The following is a 17,525-nucleotide window of genomic DNA, read 5'->3' as shown; positions in this document are numbered from 1 at the left end:
GAGACCTATGTTGGGGCTCAAATAAAAATAAAATCTTCTAAAAAATTACATCTAATCTATATAAAATTCACCATTTAAAAGTGTACAACTCAGTGTTTTTATGTATGTATATAATATATATATATATATATAATGTCCTAATGCATGTTAAGCACATAGAAAATGACAAAATGTTTAACAACAAATATTTGTAAACACTTGAGTCATCCAACAGTGGAATGGGGATCCCTTCTAGATAATAAAGAAATGTTAAGCTTCAGTTGGGTACCCCCTTTCAGTGATGTTCTAAAAGATGTTCCTGATTTGATAGGAAATAAATGAACTCTGAGGTCTCTCTTTTAACACTAAAAGTCCGTGGGACCGTTACTGATTTGAATAATCCTACATAGTATCACTGCCTGGAGCAATAGCAAGGAAATGGAATAAAAGGACCCTTCTTTTTTAAGATTTATTTACTTAGGGTGGCTCAGTTGTTTAAGTGTCTGCTTTTAGCTCAGGTCATGATCCCGGGGTCCTGGAATCAAGGCCGCATCTCTCAAATTTGAGAGAATGAGAGAGGGCGCATGAGTGGGGGGAGGGGCAGAGGGAGAGAATCTTTGAGCAGACTCCCTGCCATTGAGCGAGGAGCCCAATGAGGGGCTGGATCCCAGGACCCATAAGATCATGACCTGAACTGAAGCTGGATGCTCAAATCAAGAGCCAGATGTTTAACTCACTGAGCAACTCAGGTACCCCATAAAGGGACTCTTTAAAAAAAAAGATTGATTCTACAGAGAGAGCATGAGTGGCAGGGAAGTGCAGAGGGAGAGGGACAAGCAGACTCTGTGTGAGGGCAGAGCCCGACACGGCACTCTATCCCATGGCCCTGAGATCAAGACCTGAGCAGAAATCAAGAGTTGGAGGCTTGGGGATGCCTGGGTGGCTCAGCAGTTGGACATCTGCCTTTGGCCCAGGGTGTGATCCTAGAGTCCCAGGTTGGAGTCCCACATCGGTCTCCCTGTATGGAGCCTGCTTCTCCCTCTGCCTATGTCTCTGCCTCTCTGTGTGTCTCTCATGAATAAAATCTTAAAAAAAAAAAAAAAGAGTTGGAGGCTTAACCAACTGGGTCCTCCAGGCACCCCAATGTTTGATGAAAGTTAATAGTGCATAGGAGAAGCAATGTTCATAGAATAGGCAATGGAAACAATAGTTTTCAATTACTTACATTATAGCTTCTGGGATCTCTTTACCCTCCCACCTCCAGAAGCCTGTACCCATCAGGGAGGGAGATGGTAAAGTTAGGACTCTGTCAGGACATAGAGGTTGGAAGGGTGGGGGTTACAGTGACAAAGTCAAGAAAAAGTGAGATTCAGGAGCTGTGGGAAGAGCAGAAAGCAAAGGACCATGGGCCCCACTGGCATCTGAACTAACTTTTTCGCCTGACTTTATACCTTTTGGTATCCCCTATGTCTCACAGATAGACCACTAAGTGATTATCAAAAGTATTTATTAGACATTTATACTTTGAATTCTCCATTTCCAACTATTCCTTTCATTAATTTTTGCCAAAGAAATCAAAGTCATCCATCGTCAGCTTTACTTGTCTTCAAAGTTCATCAGCGCCTGCACTGTAAAGAAATGGGAAGCTAAGAATATTCAGGACATACAAATGTTTGAAGATCTGGCTTTTCTGGGTTCTAGGTTCCCACACAAATTTTTACTAACCTTTACTTTAAGTAAGCCCTCTAAATTAACCCAGATTAAAGAAGCTCCCTTGCTCCTTCTTTTACCCTCTTTCTACCCAGAGAACAAGTGGGAAGACAGGGCTGAGGACAACTGGAAAAAGCAGGATTAACCTTAGGCAACATTTTGAAGTAGGCAAAGCCTGTCTGTGACATTCTGCTCTAAATTTTGTGTTCCACTGTTAATAATTCCTCTGATTGCCCTCCTGAGCCTACACATTCCTTTTCCCTCGTTGTTTTCACAGTGAGCTGATTTCAATTAGGTATGAGGAAACAACACTAATCCCTATTAAATTATAAAAAATCAGGACGCCTGGGTGGTTCAGCAGTTTAGCACCTGCCTTCAGCTCAGGGCATGATGCTGGAGTCTCGGGATCGAGTCCTATACTAGGGCTCCCTGCATGGAGCCTGCTTCTCCCTCTGCCTATGTCTCTGCCTCTCTGTGTGTCTCTCATGAATAAATAAATAAGATCTTTAAAAAAAATTATAAAAAATGGCCCCTGTTCCAGTTTTTGTATTTTTAGAGGGAGAATTTATTAACCCAAATTCATCTCCAAGTGGTAAAATTTCAAAAGAGAAATTTAGGGGAAATAATTTTGGGCAGGTAGTTTTCCACTTAAATTAACCCTACTATTTAAACAATGTACATTCTCTCTGCCTAGGCTACCACTAGAAGGGGCTGAAAGGAAGAAAGGGCTATAATTCATAAATTTCTTTGGGGGCTGGGAGCAGTGGGCATTTACAAGCTTTCTGCTCACTATATAATCCCCATTGCTATTCAACTTGAGGCTGAGGCTTGAGCCTCATCTGCAATTGGACACTTTCTTCTTGGAAAACAAGCTCTCAGACCTCTTAGGATTTAGATTTTCCCTACTGGAAAAGCAAAGCTGTCAGGTTCTCTCTAGATTATAAGAAATCAGGACATTAAAACGTAACATAAAAAAACAAAGAATTACCTTTTTAAATGTGAGGTGGAAATTCAGAGGCTGAAATGCCAAAATAGTGGATACTCCCCTCCTTCTCCCCAGTTATATATGCAATTCCAATATGCTACTCCAAAGTACTTAGGCCTTGGTTCCCATGACTGCCTTAAATCCATACCTGCAAACTCCTGCAAATGCTTACGCTCCTCTAGGTTATACTGAAGCTTTTCTAGCAACTCAAAATATCGGAAGAGTGAATCTCTAGGCCAAACAACTTGATCATCCTGATCCATTTGCATTAGTCCAGGCAGATTCTGGTGTACGTGAGTCTCCCAGTCCAACTGACCTAAAGGGAGGAATGCTTCTTAAAAACATGTCTAGACCTGTGGAAGCTGGGCAGAGCTAATAGATCCTATCGTGTGTGGAAAAAGCAGGGATGAAAGAGTAAACAGGAATCAGGGAGGGAAAAGGGTACATCACCAAGAGACCACTTTTTACAATAAGTAAAGACAGCCACACTTACCCAAAGTGAAGCAGAAGTACAAGGGAAATTAAAGAAAGCACAAAGTAAGCAATTAAGACCAGAAAATCATACTGGAGGAGAAAACTGGAAGTAGATAATAGTGGGAGAGCTCCTATTAAGATTGGGATGTCTCTCCTGGAGGAGTCCTAATTCAAATGAAAGAAACTCTGCTTACCAATGGGGTCTACATATCTGGAGTCAGAAGAAGAGGAATAGGATGAAGATGAGAAGTAAGAAGAGTGAGAGGAGGGGGAAGGGGAGGACTTTTTCATTTTTGACAAGAAGGACGCTTTTGTTTTTGACACAGGTGCTCTTGAACCCTCTTCATCAGCATTGTGTTTAGACTCTTCAAAAGCTTTTGATAAATCCACAGATTCCCTTTGTTGATTGGCATTTCTATAAGTGAAAGGAGAAATTTTATTGCTTCAAGTACATTCATGAGATAGGGCTAGTTCTTTCATTATGCAGGCCCTGGCCCTTGCCATCCCCTAAAACTGGGACTTAAGTACCTTAAGGTAATGAGGGCCAAACTACTCCCAAAATTTGAGCTTTTAAGCACTTTCAACTTCAATGATCTCATGTGGTATATCCCTAATAGTGCTCCTCACCACATAGCTTCCATGTTCCATTTTACTCAGGCTTCAACATTTCACACTCTACCTTATTTTGCTAAGTTTTAGCTCTTCACTCTATAGCTCTATGCCTTTTATACCATAACTATAGCTTCACTCCTTCAATTCTATCTCTTGAGAGGCCACAAGGCTCAGTTCATGACCTTTTTATCTTCCCCATCTATAGTCACTCCTTCGGTGATCTTTTCTCCTGAGTTTAAATGTCTTCTAAACGTAAATTTAAACCTCTAGCCTAGATTTCACTCCTCAATCCAGACTTGCATATACAACTTTTACTCACATATCACCACTTGAATGTCCAATAGATATCTCAGATTTAACCCAAATCAAATTCTGCCCATCAAACCTCTTCCACTCATAGCCTTCCCCATCTTAGCTAACCCATCCTTTCAGCTACTCTGGCCAAAACTTCAGAGACATACTCAACTCTTCTCTTATACTCCAACCAATTCACCAAGAAAACCTACTGATTCTACCTTAAAAAACATCTTTTCTCACTGGTGCCACTCTGGTCTGAGCCTCTTGCCTCTTGTCTGAATAGCTTTAGCCTTCAACTCATCTCTCTGCTTTTTCCCTTGTTCTACAGTTCATCATCAACAAGGCAACCAGAATAATCCTTAAATGTAAGTCATTTCATGTCACTGCTCTACTCTAATCTCCATTTCACTCAGAGTAAAAGCTTAAGTCCCTACAGTGGCCCTCACAGCCCTACAGGATCAGGTCCTCATTATCTCTCTGACCTCATTTTCTATCACTTTTCCCCACTGATCACCCTGCTCTAGTCACAGTGGTTTCTTTGCTGTTTATCAAACTCAGGAAATGCTTCTGGCTTAGGGTCTTTTACTAGCTGTTTCCTCTGCCCATAATACTCTTTCCGTAGATATCTAATGCAGTAATCCCCTTATTTCCTCCAAGTCTTCGTTCAAATGTTACCTTTTCAATGAGGCCATCCAGACTACCTTGTTTAAAATGTATAATTCATCTGAAATTCCCACTCTATATTCCAAATCTCATTTTTTAAAAAGATTTTATTTATTTATTCATGAGAGACACATAGAGAGAGGTAGAGACATAGGCAGAGGGAGAAGCAAGCTCCATGCAGGGAGCCCTATGTGGGACTCGATCCCAGAACTACAGGATCATGCCATGGGCTGAAGGCAGACGCTTAACCACTGAGCCACCCAGGCTTCCCTATTCCAAACCTTTTTAACCTATTCTACTTTTTTTCATAATGCTCACCATGTTTTAATACATTAATTTACTTATTTGATGTATTGTTTATTGTCTTTTTCCCCCTGCAGATATGTAAGCTCCATGAGAACAGGCATTATTGTCTCTTTTGTTCACTGATATAGCCCAACACCTAATGAGTATTCATTATTTATTTCTTGGGGTACCTGACTGGCTCAGTCAGTAGAGATTTGACTCTTGATCTCGGGGGGTCATGGGTTCAAGCATGTACCCAATACCCAAGTTGGGTACAGAGTTTGCTTAATAAAAAAAAAGTATATATAAGTAATAATAATTATTTTTTAAGCAGGATCCATGCCCAATGTAGGGCTCGAACTCATGACCCCATGATCAAGAGTCGCATGCTCTACCAACTGAGCCAGCCAGGTGCCCCTAAATAATTATTTCTCAATGGATGAATGAATTTCTTATTTCTTCTTCTGCTCTCTTGTTCACTGCTGAACACTCAAGGTCTAGAATGACATCTGCTTCATAGAAAGTACTTGTATTAGTTACCTAAGGCTGCTGTAACAAACTACCACAAACTTGGTAACTTGAAATATCAGAAACTTATTCTCTCACAATTCTGGAAGCCAGAAATCTGAAATTCAGGTGTCAACAGGGCCATACTTTCTCTGGAGGCTCTAAGGGAGAAGATTCTTTGCTCCCTCTAGCTTCTGGCAATTGCCTAGCATTCATTGGCTTCCTTTGGCTTATGGTTGCATCATTGCAATTTCTATGTCCATCTTCACATCTCTTCTCTTCTCTATGTCTTCTCCTCTTCTATCTCTTATAAGAGCCTTTGTCGCTACATTTAGAACCTCCCTTGATAATCCAAGATGATTGCATCTCAAGATCCTTAATTTAATTGCATCTGCAAAGACCCCTTTTCCAAATAAAGTCATTTTCACAGGTTCCAGGGGATTAGGTAGGACAGGGACATTTCTTTTGGGGGGTCACAATTCAACCCCCTACAATAAATAGTTATTGAATAAATGGATTATCTATCAAAATCAATCTTCATCTTTGGTTTTCTACCCTCTCCTCCTTCATGTGTGTCCATATCAATTCACCAATTCCTAACCTGGCATCCACTTTGCTAAGGCTTGACCTCATTGCCTCAGGGGACAGGTTTTGTCTTCTGCAAAGCAAAAAAACACAGAAGAGAGTTACACTGATGCATAAATGTGGTAAGGAAAAAAGAAAAGAATTCAGATCATAAAGTGAAGAAAACTGAGAACACATTGCAGTAAAAGGTGAAAAAGAGTGAGGAAGACCTAATGGTGGATAAAGAATCAGGCAATTGGGGAATTCTAACCTTCGGCAAATCTTCTGTGGAAGGGAACGGGAAAATGGGGTCAAGGCCAAGGGGTAGAAACAGGGAATGAGGTTGGGATACCCTTCAGAATTAAACTTGGGTTTGAAAATGGGGCAGAGACCTCTGGATAATCTGCCGCTTGAATATGTCGGCTTTATGCTGAACCTCCAGATGTGTCATCTCCTCATTCAGCTCATTCCGGATATTCTGGAAGTTAGTAACTGCCCCAGAGGGCCATTAGGAGTTGGGAGATGGTGGTGACTAGACCTGGGAAGAGGGCTTGAGTGGGGAGAAACCAAGTGAAATATCCATTCCAGGCCCCAAGCTTTCCTGCTACCTCAAATTCTCTCTATATATAATCTACCAATCCTAGCTTTCACCTTAATTTCTTCCCAGCCACCCCTCACAACCAAGCTTCACCTCTTTCGTGCTTACCCATCATGGCTACTATAATATTTCGAAAGATAATGGAACCAAGTAACAACCAAAGGATGACATAGATGCTGCTGAAGGCACGGCTGACTTCAGGCACCTTCCAGGTATCCTGAAGCAGTGCATACCAATGGTCCATGGTGAAGAGGATGAACACTGTCACTAGAGAATTCAGCAGGTCCCTAAATAAAAAGGATATGTGGGTACAGACAGAACAGAGATCTAAATCTTTCAGAAACAGTACTTTCTTACTCTTAAAGCCACATAAGAACATTTCTGACTTTGGTTTCTTTTCTATCAATTTTTTAGTTAAGCATTCTTCAGTTTAGGTTTTTTTTTTTAGGTTTTCCTTTATCATGAATAATCCATAAATCTCTCACTCTTCCATTAGTGCCTGGAACATAGTAGGTGCTCAATAAGCAGTACTGGCTGAATTTTTAAAAATTGAATGAATCACCAACTATGTATCTTTTTTGTAAGTTCACTCTTCACTGTTCTATGGATTCACTGAACAGGAGATCACTTAAAAAATTAACAAACAGGGATCCCTGGGTGGCGCAGCGGTTTGGCGCCTGCCTTTGGCCCAGGGCGTGATCCTGGAGATCCGGGATCGAATCCCATGTCAGGCTTCTGGTGCATTGAGCCTGCTTCTCCCTCTGCCTGTGTCTCTGCCTCTCTCTCTCTCTCTCTGTGAGTATCATAAATAAATAAAAATTAAAAAAAAATTAACAAACATCATTCCTATTTAGTTCCCTGGTATGAAGTGATTCTTAAGTAAATAAGATATAAACACGTGATCCCAAATAATGAATATGTCACCAAAGATCTCATCTAAATGAAGGTATCTAAATTTTCCTTCTTTCCTTCCTAGTCCTCCATATACAATTTGCTGAAAATATCAGGGCCTGAATAGGATGAATATTTAGGACTTTCCTAACTCAAAACTCTTACGAAGCTACCTGTTAGTCTGAGACCTAAGAGGTGCTGACAAGATTGGATTCCAGTTCACAAATAACATTATCTCATCTAAATCCAATTGACTTTCTACTAGCAATCAGTTTTCTCTAGACAAAGATCTTATCAGGATTTTATTTTTCAATGAGTCTAGGTATGTGCATGTGTAACCTCCACACATAGACTTTGGGGTAAAACCAGTGACCTGTTTGAGAGTCATAGTAACAAGTGTTGATCACTTACATTGTGTCAAAACCTGTGCTAAGTGCAAAAATGCATTACTTTTATTCTTATGCTCTTATGAGATAGTGCTACTATATTTCCAGTTCTCAAAAGAAGTAACTGAGGCATAGAAACCAAAGCTTAATCACTGGGGTATACTGCTATTTAAAGATGGTTGATGAGGGGTTGTTTAAATTTCAAAACCCAAGGCAAACCTGGAACTAGCCACACTATCCTCAAAATCAGAGCTAATATCACTCACTATTCCTTTGCTTTCACTTTCTTTCTCCTTATTGTGTTCTATTCCAGTTTCTTACAATAGACTATACTTTTTGTATTACTTTGGACTAGCTTCCCAGTTTCTTGCCCAACTCTCTCCCTCCACCCATGATTCCCCCGGTCCTGCCTACGAGAAGAACATGTGGTACTCCAGGTCCTGGCGAGTTGAACGGGTGTAATCCTCAAAGAAGTAGACACCAGTCACAGCAAAAATGTAGAAGAAGATGAGCAGCAACATCAAGAGGAAGGTCATGCTCTAGAGGCCATGACCTCAAGTCAGAGCTGGGCCAGATTAGGCTGATTCTACCTATAGCAGAGTCAAGCCCAACCTGGCAATCCCCCACCAAAACCCTTACTTCCACTCCCGAGCCCAATTATCTCTAGACCATAGCAGCTTCCCCCATCCCTTTCTCATCCAATGACATTTCATAGGGTCCCTTGTTGCCTTCTTTGACCCACCCAGACTTGTTTTATGTTAAATTCCCATGTTTATTACCCTGCCCAGTTGGTTTAGCTGCAATAATCAAATCACCTTGAGAGCCCTCATGAGGGCCAAAATAATGACTCGAATTTGACGGAATCGTGCAAAGAGTTTGAGAGATCTTAGCACCCGGCAGATCCTCAGCAACTGGAGCCACACAGACTGGCCTGTTACCCCTACCAGTACCACAACTTCAGGAAGCAGGGACTGTGGGAAACACACAGATTATGAGTAAAATACACCCAAAGTACCCATGCACAGTTACCCCTTCTTATCTCATCTTCCTCATAGTTTGTTGGGTATTATTCCTAGAATAGCATTCTCTGAGGACTATTTCCAATTGAGCCTTCCTATACTAAGTTACTTAAACTCTGTTTCAATTTGCTCAAACATCAAATGGGGATAAACATAGTGCTTATCTCATTGGGTTGTTGTGGAGCTCAAATGAGAAAATACATGTGAAACACTTAGAAGAGTGCCTGGCACTTAGTAAGTGCCTAGTAACTGGTGGATTGTTGGGGTTAATGTGGTTGCATTCAGTCTTGCTCCTACTACCAACAACTCCTACAATGACTGCTCTTAGTTTTAGAAAAAACATCAAGATAATGAAGTTCTTGTGATCGAATTAAATTTTCTTGTCATTATGATTCACCTAGGCTCATTCTTCAGCCCACTAAACAAATCCTCAGGATATCTATCCTTACCAATACTGTGACAACAAAATCAAAGACATTCCAGGCATTCTTCCAGAAGAGGAAAAAGCTGGATATCCACATAAGAAGGATCTCTAAGATGAAAATAAGCAAGATGAACCAAGCTGCCACCTCCAGTGTCAGTTTCAGAGACCACAGTTTGGTATTTGAGGATTCAAGCAGTTCTGTGAAAATAGAGCAAAGAATGAATAAAGGTTAAGGAATTGGGAAACTGAATGATATAAAATGATCAGAAGCTATTATAAACCACAGCTGTGCCTGCGGCTATTCCATTTTTCTTTGTTTCTCTTCTTAACATTGATATTTTTTCCAACCTGTGGAATACAGGGGAGGACAGAGTTGACCATGAAAAATAGCAACAACTTGTCTCCTGCTGGTATCAAAATGCCTAACAGCTGCAAGTCACTGTCTTCCCATTCTGGGGCCACACAGCCATGAAGGGATTGCTCTCTTCACTACCACTGATGCTGTCTGTTGTACTGGTACTCCCGTCCCAAACTTCACAGAGAAGCAATAGGCCTTGAGAATAGAATGACAATATAGGCCATGATATGTAAAGTGCTTGATAAGGGAACTAGAAACAAGAAGTCAGAATTATGAGACATACTGGGTTATAATAAAAAAATTATTTGGTTATTAGTTTGTGTTTTTTTTTAAGATTTTATTTACTTATTCATAGAGATGCAGAGAGAGGCAGAGACACAGGCAGAGGGAGAAGCAGGTACCATGCAGAGAGCCTGACCTGGGACTCAATCCAGGGTCTCCAAGATCACACCCTGGGCCGCAGGCAGCGCGAAACCGCTGCGCCACCCCACCGGGGCTGCCCCGTCTGTTAGCTTTTAAAGCTTTCTCGGGATCCCTGGGTGGATCTCCCTGGAGACCCGGGATTGAGTCCCACGTCGGGCTCTCGGTGCATGGAGCCTGTTTCTCCCTCTGCCTGTGTCTCTGCCTCTCTCTCTCTCTCTGTGACTATCATAAAAAAAAAAAAAAAAAAAAAAAGAGTTCTAAAGCTTTCCCATTTTTCTCTAAAACTCATTTTGTCATGCAAAGCAAATTAAATCCTATACTTCTCTCTAAAACCCTATTATTTGCTAATTGGTATTCCTCAATTTACTGCCTTCATCATTCAACTTTCTTCATTTCTTTTATGCATTTAATGGATGTATACCATGCTGTAGAAAAAAACCCTGCTAAAATAAAAAATAGGCTTAGAAGCTAAATAATAATTTAATATGTTTCCCTTTGAAACACAACAATCTGAGAGCCTCTAAATGCACTATGACTGATATCCTCGGCAGTTAATGGAGGTTGGAAGGACATACTCAATCACTCTGAACAACACAAACTACTATTGATTTTGACACTTAAACAGTTTGAAATTGTAATTGTTTTTTGGCTGGTTATATCCATAATATTAAATTTAAAAATATAATATGAAAAAATAAGGAAAAACAAATAATATATAAAATATATTTGATCCCCACACCAAATAACATATAATATAATTTAAAAATTCATTTGTGGATAAATCATGTATTTTTTTTTTTTTTAATGATGAGAGGGAGAAAAGATTTGGCTCATTATATGCACAATGAAGTAAGGAACACTAATGCTATATAAAGTTTTTGATCAGATGAATGCAATTTATAGAATCTGATGATCATCTTGAGATAAACTTGCAGAAATATTCTTATATATAGCACATCAAGATATCTCTAGAGCCTCAAAATCAATGTAAAAAAATTACAGTGATGTTATACATAATTTTTTTTAAATAAGGACTATTCACACTTGCAATGTGTTATTTTCAGAAAACGGATTGCAAATGAGTCAAATCTTCTTTCTTCCTCTCATCATTTGGAAACAAAATGTGAAAACTATAAAAGTAAGCCAAATTGATGTTTAAAATGAAAAGTAGAATTACCAACATCATTTGTTAATACCTTCACACAATTAAATTTCCACCTACATCTTAACATATATATTTAACATATAATATATAATGTTGTAAACCAGAAATTAATGTTATGTCAATTATATCTCAATTTTAAAAAAAGAACAAAAAATCAAATTAAAACCATATAATATAGGAACACCTGGGTGGCTCAGCAGTTGAGCATCTGCCTTTGGCATAGGATGTGATCCCGGGTCTGGGATTGAGGCCCACATCAGGCTCCCTGCATGGAGCCTGCTTCTCCCTCTGCCTATGTCTCTGCCTCTCTCTCTCTCTGTATCTCTCATGAATAAATAAATTCTTTAAAAGTATATATAATACATAAAGCACACATATTTGATCCCTGAGCCAAACAATATATGATGACCTTTAAAAATTCATTTGTGGGGATGCCTGAGTGGCTCAGTGGTTGAGCATCTGCCTTCGGCTCAGGGTGTGATCCTGGAATCCTGGGATTGAGTCCCACATCGGGCTCCCTGCATGGAGCCTGTTTCTCCCTCTGCCTATGTCTCTGCCTCTCTCTCTGTGTGTCTCTCATGAATAAATAAAATCTTTAAAATAAATAAATAAAAATAAAAATTCATTTGTGGGCAAATCATATATTTACTTTAAAAACACCATGGGGGATCCCTGGGTGGCTCAGTGGTTTGGTGCCTGCCTTCGGCCCAAGGCATGATCCTGGAGACCTGGGATGGAGTCCCACATCGGGCTTCCTGCATGGAGCCTGCTTCTCCCTCTGCCTGTGTCTCTGCCTCTCTCTCTCTCTCTCTGTGTGTGTGTGTGTCTCTCATGAATAAATAAAATCTTTAAAAAAAATCATGAATCACTTAAAAATGGCATAAGTAAAAATGTGCTAACATAATTTTTAAATTTATATTATACACATTAAAATACAATATTTAAAAACATGCTAGTCTAAAATATTACTTTACTTCAACTTGTTTCTTTACATCATCATAAAAGTAGTGGAATGATTAAACTCTTAAGGAGGTTTTCAAATTTATATAGCTGTATTATTATGAAACAAAATCATAAGACAAAAAAGACTGGGGATGGGGCGCCTGGGTGGCTCAGTTGGTTAAGCTCCTGACTCTTGATTTTGGCTCAGGTCATGATCTCAGGGTCATGAGATGGAGCCCAGTATCAGGTCCTGAGCTGGGCTTGGAGCCTGCTTAAGATTCTCTCTCCCTTTCTCCCTTTGTCGCCTCCTGCCTCCTGCCTCCTGGGAATGCACACTTTCTCTAAAAGAAAAAGAAAAAAAAAAAAAAGACTAGGGAGCTTTGATCTAGAGAACTGTTCATTAATTACTATTCCCCCCCCCCCATCTATAACACTGATCTGGAAAATTGTTTTTAAAAGCCTAAACATTTTTTTTTAAAGATTTTCTTTATTCATGAGAGACACAGAAAGAGAGGCAGAGACTTAGGCAGAGGGAGAAGCAGGATCCCTGTGGGGAGCCTGATATGGGATGCGATCCCAAGATCCCGGGATCACGACATGAGCCAAAGGCAGACTCTCAACCATTGAGCCACCCAGGTGCCCCAAAAACCTAAACAGTCTTAATGTTATCACATGAATTAGTCTGTTCAAAGAAATCTGTTAGTCCCAAATTCTTTCCCTTTACAAAATCCTCCCACCTTTTTAACCATGAGAATATACTTAATAAGATATAATTTTCCTGAACTTGCCAGATAATTTCCACTCAAGCAATATACCTGTTTTGTGGCACAGTGATCATGTTTCATATCCAACTGTTTTACCAACTAGAATGGTTAGTGCTATTGTATTTTGGTTTGTCCTTACATCCAGGAAATCCTGTATATTTATTGCTGTTTACTTTATTCCAAGGCTTAAGACTATATCCCTAACCTCACAAGGCAAATACATGCCAACTATTATACAAGAAATAGGAAATTTGGGTGACTTGGTTCAAAATCCTCACCACAATGGGAATAAAATAAAATACTTCAGGGTACAGAGGTACCTGAGTGGTTTAGTTGGTTAAGCATCTCTCTTTTTTTAAAAAGATTTTATTTATTCATGAGAGACAGAGAGAGACGCAGAGACATAGGCAGAGGGAGAAGCAGGCTCCATGTGGGGAGTCCCATGTGAGACTCAATCCCAGGATTCTGGGATCACACCCTGAGTCAAAGGCAGACACTCAACTACTGAGCCACCCAGGTGCCCTAAGCATCTGACTCTTGATCAGGTCACGATCTCAAGGTTTTGAGATGGAGCCCTGCACCCAAGCTGCAAGTCAGGCTCCACACTGGGCATGGAGCCTGCTTAAGATTCTCTCTCCTGGAGCACCTGAGTGGCTTGTGGTTGAGGGTCTGCCTTCGACTCAGGTCATGATCCTGCCTCTGTCTCTGCCTCTGTATGTCTCTCATGAGTAAATAAAATCTTTAAAAAAAATAAGTCTTTTAATGCAATAGGGTCAAAGATATTTAAATCTATAACCATACTTGATATCATTGATGTACTACAGTATACTATATATTTTGTAGTATTTATTTTTTTAGAGAGAGAGAGAGAGAGTGTGTGCGTGTGTGTGTATGTACATGTGTGGAGGGGAAGGAGATGGAGGGAAAGGGAGATAATTGTTTTTTTTAAGATTTTATTTATTCATGAGAGAGAGAGAGAGAGAGAGGCAGAGACAGAAGCAGGCTCCCTCAGGTAGAGGGAGAAGCAGGCTCCGTGCAGGGAGCCCCATGTGGGACTCAATCCCAGGTCTCCAGGATCATATCCCCCGATTAAAGGCGGCACTAAACCCCTGAGCCACCCGGGCTGCCCTAAAAGACTATTTTATTTTATTTTTATAATTTTTATTTATTTATGATAGTCACACAGAGAGATAAAGGCAGAGACACAGGCAGAGAGAGAAGCAGGCTCCATGCACTGGGAGCCCGATGTGGGACTTGATCCCGGGTCTCCAGGATTGCGCCCTGGGCCAAAGGCAGGCGCCAAACTGCTGCGCCACCCAGGGATCCCCAAAAAACTATTTTAAAGTGGGAAAATTCCCCAAAACAGTGAAGATGAAACAAGGAAGCGAGTACTTCTACTGTCCTCTTCATCATTTCTAAGCAGTTTGAGATGATAATCAAATGAGCTCACTGATTTTCCAGATGTTCTTTTGCTTTTAAACATTTCATGTAGTTTAGGAATTATTTTATTTTATTTTTTTAAAGACTTTATTTATTTATAGAGACACACAGAGAGAGAGGCAGAGACACAAGCAGGCTCCATGCAGGGACCCTGACGTGGGACTCGACCCCGGGTCTCCAGGATCACACCCTGGGCCGCAGGCGGCGCCAAACCGCTGTGCCACCAGGGCTGCCCTAGGAATGATTTTAGAATCTTTTACTCTTTAAGTCATTTTTTGGCTCATCTACTATTTTGTATATAACTTTACATACTTTGTGAGCTTTCTTATTTGTACTTAATCTTTAATATACTTGTAAAAAATGTAAATGTTGCATCATTCACTGATAGGCACCAAAATCGCGAATACAAAAGGCTAATTTAAACAACTATTAAACTGACACAAGAAATATAACTGGTCTTCACATCTTCCATTTCCTGTGAGTCTATTATACTCTAAGACACTTAGAGTACTAAGTGTCTATAAGTACTACTTTATATCTACCACACTCTTGAGAGCCCTCCAAATGTTTCCAGGTCTTAGCAGTTGCACAAATCCTACTCCAGGAGACTTAATATAATCGTCCCTATCACAATTCAAATAACATTCAGGGATGCCTGGATAGCTCAGTGGTTGAACGTCTGTCTTTGGCTCAGGTCATGATCCTGGGGTCCTGGCACCAAGTCCCGCATCATGCTCCTCACAGAGAGCCTGCTACTCCCTCTGCCTATGTCTCTGCCTGTCTCTCTGCGTCTCACATGAATAAATAAAATCTTAAAAAAATAACATTCAAGGAAAGAAATGGCCTATATTTTTTATAGGAAAAATGACTCCTAGTCACTTCCTTTTTCATTCAATGTCAGTTCTCACCTATTTCAACCATCAGTACAATCGTATTCAAAAAGATGAGAAAGATGATGAAGTTTGTGAAGAGAGGACCTGTTTTCTCTTAAGGAAACATATGGAATGGAGTTGTTTCTTATACAGGTGAAATAATAAAGGCAAGAATAGAACCAGCAAGGATGAGAAAAAAAGTGGAGTCTGGAAGAGGGGAAATAAGTCATCAGGCAGAGGATGAAGCAAGAGAAACAGGAAAGGCATGGGGTAAAAATGAGCGGCATGAAAGGATACACTCAAGGACCCATCCAGCCCACAAAGAAAGGGGTGGCCTCTGACTACAGCGCACTTGAAGCCTGCTCATCAGTCTCCGGGCACGTGTAATTCGTTCTACGTGTCGAGGCTTTATGGAGAAGCGCACAAGCTGGTGTTGATCTCCCAACATAAGCTTCTTCTGGCCAGAAGGATCTACACCAAAAATTAAAAGAGGACAGTGGAGATACCACACACACACACACACACACACACACACACAAAGAAAAAGTCTCTAGGGAATATGAAGAACAGGCAGCCAGGGGCAGGGGTACTGGTTACATAATGGGTTCCCTAGTGCAAAATTTGCCTTGCTGTTCCTTCTCACAGCAATTAACATTAGTTTGGAATAAGAGCTGATATATCACTTATGACCAACACTGTCAACACCCAAGAATAAAGGCAGCAGTTTCAACTCTGAAAGTTTTCAGTGTCTTTCGTAGAAACTTTCAACTCAACCAGGACTAGGAGTTATCCTAGGCCAAAAAGTGAGCGACTTTTACTTGGGTTCTTCTATCTCCTGGGTTCAAAGAGCTTTATTTACAAAGTCTTATCAGGTTTGATATCATTTACAAACTTAGCAACCAAGCCAACCTTCCCTGAATTTTTCACCCTTAAAATAGTTTCTATGCTTTCTACTCTTTGGAGGGTGCAGAGAAGAATCTTAAATTTATGCAAGTTAAGAAACAGGCTTCTAAAAAAAACAAACAAACAAACAAAAAAAAACAAAACAAAAAAACAAAAAAACAACAACAACAAAAAAAAGAAACAGGCTTCTGGGATCCCTGGGTGGCGCAGCGGTTTGGCGCCTGCCTTTGGCCCAGGGCGCGATCCTGAAGACCCGGGATCGAATCCCATATCAGGCTCACGGTGCATGGAGCCTGCTTCTCCCTCCGCCTGTGTCTCTGCCTCTCTCTCTCTGTGACTATCATAAAAAAAAAAAAAAAAAGAAAGAAACAGGCTGCTGACCAACTATCTCTCGGATAGTGTGTCTTGGCACAGCTTGGCTCAAGCCTTGCAGATGCTCGATGAGAGAGAAAGTATCAATGAGACGTGAACGAATGGCATCAGCTCGGGGCAGTTGCACGTGTCCTGTTGGGTGACTGGTGGCCATGTCTGTTAAAATAATGGGAAAACCAAGTGTCATTTCATTCTTGGAGTGCACCAAAGATTGGAGGTTTACTTCCCCTTCTCCTACCCTCTTCGCCCTTAAGAAGTCAAACACATTTTTTACCAAGACTCGAGGTAGTTTTTTTTTTTTTTTTTTTTGGAGAAACAAAAGGAGCTAAGTCGTAAAAGAGACATTGCTTAGTAGACTAAGTGACCAGGCACCTTCACGTGTATGACAGCATTTCTAATTAAGAGTAGCAGCCACAAGGCAGGAGTCCCTGGGCTGGACAAAGAGCCGCACCTAGACCTGAGGTAATCAGGCAACGCAATGAGGAGGGGCAGTGGGAGGGCTTCGGGCTGCGTCGGAAAGACGAACCAAGAGGAATTGGACAAATGCAGCAGCCTGACATTCTGAAAACGTGTCCCGTCCCAACTGCGTCCCTCGGCTGCAGGCTCCACTCGCGCTTCTGGGCCTCACCTCAGCCCAAGCTCTGTTCCGCCCACTCAGCCCCGACTTCGCTTCTCCGCCTCCGACTCTGGCGACCCCCGAACTCAGCTCTCCCCACGGAAGACGAGCTCAGAGCGGGCCCCCAGCTCGGCTCCACCTCAGTCCGCCTCAGAGCGGGCCCCCAGCTCGGCTCCACCTCAGTCCACCTCAGAGCGGGCCCCCAGCTCGGCTCCACCTCAGTCCACCTCAGAGCGGGCCCCCAGCTCGGCTCCACCTCAGAGCCGGCTCCCAGCT

General features: G+C 41.2%; 1 protein-coding gene across 3 annotated transcripts; it reads right to left on the bottom strand.

Moving 5' to 3' along the window:
* Positions 1-1,475: 1,475 nt before the first annotated feature.
* CATSPER2 (cation channel sperm associated 2) lies at positions 1,476-17,497 on the bottom strand. 3 transcript variants are annotated; one of them, XM_041744337.1, is made up of 14 exons: positions 17,438-17,497; positions 17,262-17,398; positions 16,643-16,789; positions 15,656-15,829; positions 15,395-15,463; positions 9,420-9,592; positions 8,767-8,922; positions 8,366-8,490; positions 6,783-6,961; positions 6,469-6,568; positions 6,114-6,170; positions 3,343-3,563; positions 2,678-2,990; positions 1,476-1,607 (listed from the first exon to the last, which is right to left on the bottom strand). In XM_041744337.1, the coding sequence occupies exons 3-13, from the start codon at positions 16,785-16,787 to the stop codon at positions 2,701-2,703; spliced, it is 1,689 nt and encodes a 562-aa protein (XP_041600271.1). In that variant the 5' UTR covers positions 16,788-16,789; positions 17,262-17,398; positions 17,438-17,497; the 3' UTR covers positions 1,476-1,607; positions 2,678-2,700. The 3 variants fall into 3 exon arrangements, with proteins under 3 accessions (XP_041600271.1, XP_041600272.1, XP_041600273.1); XM_041744338.1 differs by having other exon boundaries at positions 2,823-2,990; XM_041744339.1 differs by lacking the exons at positions 1,476-1,607; positions 15,395-15,463; positions 15,656-15,829 and having other exon boundaries at positions 2,135-2,990.
* Between the last annotated feature and the right edge of the window lie 28 nt (positions 17,498-17,525).

The sequence above is a fragment of the Vulpes lagopus genome, chromosome 2 (genome assembly GCF_018345385.1).
Source record: "Vulpes lagopus strain Blue_001 chromosome 2, ASM1834538v1, whole genome shotgun sequence".
NCBI lineage: Eukaryota > Metazoa > Chordata > Mammalia > Carnivora > Canidae > Vulpes > Vulpes lagopus.
The sequence above is the reverse complement of the archived record's forward strand: the minus strand, read 5'-3'. Positions and strand labels throughout refer to the sequence as shown.

What these genes read in the sequence shown, in the direction of transcription:
- CATSPER2 (XM_041744337.1), bottom strand. Translation starts at nt 16,787, where the DNA reads ATGGCCACCAGTCACCCAACAGGACACGTGCAACTGCCCCGAGCTGAT. An exon ending in CTTAGCAAAGTGGATGCCAG is followed by an intron (nt 3,564 to 6,113) that starts GTTAGGAATTGG and finishes TTTCACTTATAG; the next exon opens with AAATGCCAATCAACAAAGGG. An exon ending in CAGATATGTAGACCCCATTG is followed by an intron (nt 2,991 to 3,342) that starts GTAAGCAGAGTT and finishes TCCTCCCTTTAG; the next exon opens with GTCAGTTGGACTGGGAGACT.